Genomic DNA, 8,083 nt, shown 5'->3' on the forward strand with positions numbered 1-8,083 from the left:
TCTCCCCATATCCCCTGACTCTGCTATCTTTAAGAGCCCTATCTAGCTTTTTCTTGAAAGTATCCAAAGAATACACTGTCTGAGGCAGAGAATTCCACAGACTCACAACTCTCTATGTGAAAAAGTGTTTCCTTGTCTCCTTTCTAAATGCCTTACCCCTTATTCTTAAACCGTGGACCCTGGTTCTGGACTCCCCCAACATCGGGAACATGTTTCCTGCCTCTAGCATGTCCAAGCCCTCAATAATCTTATATGTTTCAATAAGATCCACTCTCATCCTTCTAAACTCCAGAGTGTACAAGCCCAGCCGCTCCATTCTCTCAGCATATGGCAGTCCCACCATCCCAGGAATTAACCTTGTAAACCTATGCTGCACTCCCTCAATAACAAGAATGTCCTTCCTCAAATTAGGGGACCAAAACTGCACACAATACTCCAGGTGTGGTCTCACTAGGGAAACTGTACAACTGCAGAAGGACCTATACTCAACTCCTCTTGTTTTGAAGGCCAACATGCCATTCGCTTTCTTCACTGCCTATTGTACCTGCATGCTTGACCTCCCATCTTCTTCATTGGAGACGCTTGGTCGATCTTCAGTCAGATGTTACTGGACTTTATCTTGCACTATTCCTTTTATTAGAAGGCTGTGGGGGCCGAGTCAATGGATATTTTTTCATCTTTTGTGTAAACCAGTATCTGCAATTCCTTTCTAAACAAAAGTATGTTTCTGTCCTTTGACAACTACCAGGGTGCCTAAAACAACACGCCACCCAAATAACCAGCCTGTGATAGACGCAAAATGCCAGAGAAACTCAGCGGGTCAGGCAGCATCTCCGGAGAAAAATAATAGGCAATAGGTGCAGGAGGAGGCCATTCGGCCCTTCGAGCCAGCACCGCCATTCAGTGTAATCATGGCTGATCATCCCCAATCAGGCCATTCAATAACAGGCGATGTTTCGGGTCGAGACCCTTCTTCAGACTGATTAAATGAACGAAAGATATGCAAGAAAGTAAGATGGAGAGAGAGCACGGGTTACTTGAAGTTAGAGATTCAATATTCATATTGAATTGGTCACTTTCCCACCAGAGACCGCGGCTTCAGGATGTCACAGGCCGGTGGTCGGAGCTCCTCTCCAGCGATCCCTGGCAAGGGGTCCCAGACCACGGGTGAACAAAGGAGAAGGACTGACTGAACTTTGTTGCCTTCCACCACAGTGAGGGATGCTGTGGTGGATGTTTGTGTTGAATTCTATTGTGTATTGTGTGGTCTCTTTTTGGTTGTATCGCTGCTGGCAAATTCATTTCACTGCACCTTAGTTGGTGCATGTGACGAATACATTTGTATTGTATTTTATTGTATATCGCTGGACTGTCACATGCTAAGAGAATGGAGTGGCTGGGCTTGTACACTCTGGAGTTTAGAAGGATGAGAGGATATCTCATTGAAACATATAAGATTGTTAAGGGTTTGGACACGCTAGAGGCGGGAAACATGTTCCCAATGTTGGGGGGAGTCCAGAACCAGGGGCCACAGTTTAAGAATAAGGAGTAAGCCATTTGGAATGGAGACGAGGAAACACTTTTTCTCACAGAGAGTGGTGAGTCTGTGGAATCCTCTGCCTCAGAGGGCGGTGGAAGCCGGTTCTCTGGATGCTTCTAAGAGAGAGCTAGATAGGGCTCTTAAAAATAGCGGAGTCTGGGGATATGGGGAGAAGGCAGGAACGGGTTACTGATTGGGGATGATCAGCCATGATCACATTGAATGGTGGTGCTAGCTCGAAGGGCTGAATGGTCTGCTCTTGCACCTATTGTCTATTGTGTATTGACACTAGGTTTTAAGCTGCCCAAGCGAAATATGAGGAGCCATCCCTCGAGTGCTTTAACCACTCAATTATAGACAAGGAATTGTAACGGTACTTAGTTTGCCCGCATGTCACACAACACAGAGTTACACACTCTCCAACACGGAAACAAACTATCAAACAAACATTACTACATTGGTTCAGAAGCCGATTTGAAAACCTGAAATGCATTTACAACAGCACGATCCCATGAGAGAAAAATGCAGTGAAACTATTATTAAATACTTATTGACACAAAATGCTGGAGTATCTCAGCGGGACAGGTAGCGACTCCGGAGAGAAGGAATGCGTGACGTTCCGGGTCGAGACTCTTCTTCAGACTGAGAGTCAGGGGAGAGGGAGACGAGAGGCATGGAAGGGTGGGGTGTGAAAACGAGTGTTCAAGGTCTAATGTGGAACAGATCATCGTTAGCTAGGGGAAGGTGACAACGAGGTGTACAAAGTAAAATTTAATCTCTGGATACTTTCAAGAGAGCGCTAGACAGGGCTCTTAAAGATAGCGGAGTCAGGCGAAATGGGGAGCAGATAGGGTAGATAGCCTGAACCTTTTTTTCAGGATGGGGATTTAAGAATAAGGGGTAAGCCATTTAGAACGGAGACGAGGAAACACTTTTTCTCACAGAGAGTTGTGAGTGTGGAATTCTCTGCCTCAGAGGGCAGTGGAGGCAGGTTCTCTGCATGCTTTTAAGAGAGAGCTAGATAGGGCTCTTCAAGATAGCGGAGTCAGGGGATATGGGGAGAAGGCAGGAACGGGGTACTGATTGGGGATGATCAGCCATGATCACATTGAATGGCAGGCTCGAAGGGCCGAATGGCCTACTCCTGATTGGGGATGATCAGAGGACAGTCATGACTGGTCACACTTGGGGGAATGGCGGTGCGGGTTACTTGAAGGTTCGAAGTCATTTTGGCGCTAGGCTGCTCTGAAATCCACCTGTCCCACTTGTCTATTTTTTTATAATCAGGAGGACAGTCCAGACATATATGGTAATACATTTTTTGACCGCTAGGAGCTTTAGAAAAAGGGGGAGGGATGGAGAGAGTCGTGAGGAAAGGCAAGGGTTAGGTTAGAGAAAAGTAAGAAGTAAACCCTAACAATCGCTCTATTATAAAGTTCGAGAAGTCAGAAAAATTTTCATAGCATTAAACTGGTTTGTAGGCTGCTCAAGCGAAATCCAGAGATGCTGCCTGTCCCACTAAGTTACTCCAGCATTTTGTGTCTATCTGCAGTGTAAACCAGCATCTGCAGTTTCTTCCCAGACGTGAAATACTTATACAGAGCCAATATAAATAGCAACCCGACTTTTCTGACTGTGAAGGTTTTATGCCAGCATTCAAAACAGGAACAATTAATCATTAACCCTGTCTGTTAATTTTAATACAGCAGCTATTGATTGATTTGGCTCAGTCTACTTATTTACAAATACAGTAAAAGGAACTAGTTTAATTACATTTAACAAGCCTCTGACAGAAATATGTATATGTTCTTTGGCGACCATCAACCGAAGCACCAACATTAAGCTGAGCAACTAACTGCTTATTGCTTCTTTGCATTCTTCATGGCATAGGAGGAAAGGGGCTGGACCATCAGCTGAACATTCACTGACAAAACCTTTCCAGCTTGTATCAAGCTTGTTGGTTTTTAGTTTGAGTTGCGAGACACGAGTCCTGGACTTTGCCAGTGGGCCTGCTGGTTCCCAGCTGTTCTTGGGCAACTAGGGTGGCACGGTGGCGCAGCAGTAGAGTTGCTGCCTCACAGCACCAGAGATCCTGCCTTTTCAGGATGGGGATTTAAGAATAAGGGGTAAGCCGTTTAGAACAGAGATGAAGAAACACTTTTTCATACAGGGAGTTGTGAGTCTGTGGAATTCTCTGCCTCAGAGGGCGGTGGAGGCCGGTTCTCTGGATACTTTCAAGAGAGAGCTAGATAGGGCTCTTAAAGATAGCGGAGTCAGGGGATATGGGGAGAAGGCAGGAACGGGCTACTGATTGGGGATGATCAGCCATGGTCACATTGAATAGCAGTGCTGGCTCGAAGGGCCGAATGGCCTTCTCCTGCACCTATTGTCTATAACTCTCCCTGTAGCTAATCCACGTTTCCTCACACATTCCAAAGACATGCAGGCTTCCTTAAAAATATTTGTCCCTAGTGTGCAGGTTAGAACTAGTGTGCAGGGATCGCTGGTCGACGTGGACAGTGGGCTGAAGGGCCTGTTTCCATGCTGTATCTCTAAACTAAACTAAACTACCATCTTCCTCATTGGAGACCCTTGGACCATCTTTAATCGAACTTTACCTTGCACTAAAAGTCATTCCCTTTATCATGTATCTGTTTACTGTGGACTGCTTGATTATAATTAGGTATAGTCTTTCCACTGACTGGATAGCACGCAACAAATAAGCTTTTCACTGTATGTCACTACACACCGACTACAATAAACTAAGCTAGCCATAGAGTCATACAATGTGGACACAGGTCCTTCAGCCCACACCGGCCAACATGTCCCATTTACACTTGTCCCACCTGCCTGCGTTTGGCCCATATCCCTCCAAACCTGGCCTACCCCTCAGTTTTTATCCACGAGTAGTTGCTCTACTCAACAGCCAAAAATCTGTAGCCTCCCTTTGATCTGGTATTTTGTTGGTTCACATGCTTGATCAATGGTGTTTTATCATTAATGTTTTATTATTATTAACTAGACCAAGTGCAGACCCATTGGGTCTGTTCCCGCAAGGCGTTTTCCGAGTCATTCGTAACTGTCACTGTGTGTCATGTTGTTACTTGTGGGCGGAGCACGAAGGCAAATTCCTTGTATGTGAATACTTGGCCAATAAACTTACTTACTTACTTACTATCCATGTACCTGTCTAAATGTTTCTTAAACATTGCGATAGTCTCAGCCTCAACCACCTCCTCCGGCAGCTCGTTCCATACACCCACCATCCTTTGTGTGAAAAAGTTACCCCTCAGATTCCTATTAAATCTTTCTCCCTTCACCTTAAACCTATGTCCTCTGTTCCTCGATTCCCCTACTCTGGGCTAGAGACTGTGCATCTACCCGATCTATTCCTCTCATGATCTTGTACACCTGCATATGATCACCCCTCATCCTCTAGCGCTCCAAGGAATAGAGACCCAGCCTGCTCAACCTCTCTCCACAGTACCTCGAGCCCTTCAACATCCTCGTGAATCTTCCCTGCACCCTTTCTAGCTTGACAACATCTTTCCTTTAACATGGTGCCCAGAACTGAACACAATACTCGAAATGCGGCCTCACCAACGTCTTATACAACTGCATGGTTTTGTACACAATTTGAAATTCAGTGCAGTTTAGTTTATTGTCAGGTGTACCGAGGTACAGTGAAAAGCTTTTGTTGCGTGCTAACCAGTCAGCGGAAAGACGGTACATGATTACAATCGAGCCACTTACAGTGTACAGATACATGATAAAGGGAATAACGTTTAGTGCAAGGTAAAGCCAGTAAAGTCCGATCAAGGATAGTCCGAGGTAGACAAAAAATGCTGGAGTAACTCAGTGGGTGTGGCTGTGTAGAGAAGGAATAGGTGATGTTTCAGGTCGAGAGCCTTTTTCAGTCTGAAGAAGGGTCTCGACCTGAAACGTCATCTATTCCTTTGCTCCATAGATGTTTACTCACCCGCTGAGTTCCTCCAGTATTTTTTTCTCTACTTTTGATTTTCCCAGCATCTGCAGTTCTTTCTTAAACAAAGGATAGTCCGAGGGTCACCAATGAGGTAGATAGTAGTTCAGCACTGCTCTCTGGTTGTGGGTAGGATGGTTCATTTGCCCGATAGGTGTATGATCAGCCATGATCACACCTGAATGGCGGTGCTGGATCGAAGGGCCGAATGGCCTACTCCTGCACCTATTGCCTATTGTCCAATGTAACAACTCAAAATTTGGAAGGTCAAGGTACCTAGTTGGTGTTCTGTGGTAAAGTCCAAATCTCATGGAGGTTGGGGAATTGGGCAGAGTAGACCAAAAGATGCCAGGACAGGGCAGAAACCCAGGGCTGGGCACTGCTCACAAGACTTACCCAGATACTTGATGCTGAAGTTCTTGGGTGGCTTCAAAGATCTTCTCATCCAGGCTTCCCTCAGCACTTCCAGGTGGGGTTCCTTGCCTTGGATGAGTAGGACATGCCTGTCGACCCAACCCAGGAAGAAAACCTCGGCGATGGCGTCCGTCACCCGCTTGTTCCAAAAATGCTGCATGTTCTCCGCTTTGAAGTCGGCGAAGACCTGGTAGCCGGTGTCCTGGCGTTGCATCTTCTCGCCGGTCGCCGGGACAACCCTGGCCGGCGGCGACAAAACCACGGCCAGGGAGTGGGGCGCTATCTGCAGAAACTTGGTCATCTTCTCCGGCATTGCCAACCACACAACCACCCCACCACACACAAACACACACCAACACAATAAAGGAAGAAAATAAAAAATCTCAAACCCCCCGAGGGCGAGGGTCCTGCATGTCTGTTGCAGCGGAGAGCGGCACAGCGGGACAAGCCTGGATCCGCAGCCGGACAACAGCGCGACCCGCACGGCAGGCTCTGCTGGGTCTGCGCCGGTGAAACCCGCAGCCGCACTTCCAGCTCAGCCCTTTGCAAATCAGTGTGCGGGCTGCGAGCACCCTCTAGCCTAGCCTGTAACACGCCCTCCCCTTTCTCCACAACCCTTTCTCTCTCTCCCTCCCTCTCCCTTCCTCCCTCCCACTCACACACACTCTCTTTCTCTCTCTCTCACCCCTCTTCCTCTGCCTCTCTTTCTTCCTCCTCCTCCTCCTCCCCTCCCCTCTCACTCTCACTCACACACATAGAAACATAGAAAGTAGGTGCAGGAGGAGGCCATTCGGCCCTTCGAGCCAGCACCGTCATTCATTGCTGTCCCCAATCAATAACCCGTGCCTGCCTTCTCCCCATATCCCTTCATTCCACTAGCCCCTAGAGCTCTATCTAACTCTCTCTTAAATCCATCCAGTGATTTGGCCTCCACTGCCCTCTGTGGCAGGGAATTCCACAATTTCACAACCCTCTGGGTGAAAACGTTTTTTCTCACCACAGTCTTAAATGGCCTCCCCTTTATTCTAAGACTGTGGCCCCTGGTTCTGGACTCGCCCAACATTGGGAACATTTTTCCTGCATCTAGCTTGCCCAGTCCTTCTATAATTTTATATCTTTCTATAAGATCCTCCCTCGTCCTTCTAAACTCCAGTGAATACAAGCCTAGTCTTTTCAATATTTCCTCATATGACAGTCCCGCCATCCCAGGGATCAATCTTGTGAACCTACGCTGCACTACCTCAATCACAAGGTTGGCCTTCCTCAAATTAGGTGTGTGTATGGAGGCACTTACTCTCACTCACACACTCACTCACTCTCACACTCGCTCTCACACTCGCTCTCACACACTCTCATTCACTCTCTCTCACACTCACTCACACTCTCTCTCTCTCACTCACACTCTCTCTCACTGTCACTCACACTCTCTCTCACTGTCACTCACACTCTCTCTCTGGCCCTTCCTCAGTGGCTACTGTGCTTCCGCTGCACCTTTTTAGGTCCATACTTCTCCTCACACCTCCAGTGCTGACTCCACACCCCTCCCACCCTCTCCTTTCTCCACCTCTCTCTCTCTCTATCTTTGGCCCTTCCTCAGTTGCTACTGGTCTTTGCTTCCTTCTCTGCACCTTTCTCAGTTCATACACCCTCCTCCCTCTGCCTCCATAAACACCTCCCACCCTCTCCACCTGCCTCACACAACACTATCTAATGATGGACAAATCGATTGTAATCATTTATAGTCTTTCCGCTGACTGGATAGCACGCAACAAAAAAAGATTTTTCGCCGTACCTCAGTACATGTGACAAGAAACTGAACTAAATTAAACTAAACTAATGTTTAAGAAAGAACTACAGATGCTGGAAAAATTGAAGGTAGACAAAAATGCTGGAGAAACTCATTGGATGAGGCAGGCAGCATCTATGGAGTGAAGGAATAGGTGACGTTTCAGGTCGAGACCCTTCAAATTACCTAAAATTGGAGAATTCAATAAACAGTGATTAGCAGGGCTCGTGGTTTCAACATGCCCAATATACACCTGTCCCATCTGCTGACCTTTGGCCCAATGCATCCACTATTTCTGGGGCTACTTCTTTAAGCACTCTGAGATGCAGCCTATCAGGCCCTGGGGATATATCAGCCTTTA

The 8,083-nt window shown here is 47.1% G+C and overlaps 1 protein-coding gene across 2 annotated transcripts in view; it reads right to left on the reverse strand.

Annotated features, from left to right (window-relative positions):
- LOC129695251 (storkhead-box protein 2-like) overlaps positions 1-6,506 on the reverse strand; it is a 177,051-nt gene extending 170,545 nt beyond the window's left edge. For both annotated transcript variants that reach the window (XM_055632039.1, XM_055632038.1), the window contains exon 1: positions 5,919-6,506. In XM_055632039.1, the coding sequence (XP_055488014.1) occupies positions 5,919-6,249 (331 nt within the window). In that variant the 5' untranslated portion in view covers positions 6,250-6,506. The remainder of the gene's footprint in view (positions 1-5,918) is intronic.
- Positions 6,507-8,083: the final 1,577 nt, after the last annotated feature.

This window comes from Leucoraja erinacea, chromosome 3, assembly GCF_028641065.1.
Source record: "Leucoraja erinacea ecotype New England chromosome 3, Leri_hhj_1, whole genome shotgun sequence".
In the NCBI taxonomy this organism is placed as follows: domain Eukaryota; kingdom Metazoa; phylum Chordata; class Chondrichthyes; order Rajiformes; family Rajidae; genus Leucoraja; species Leucoraja erinaceus.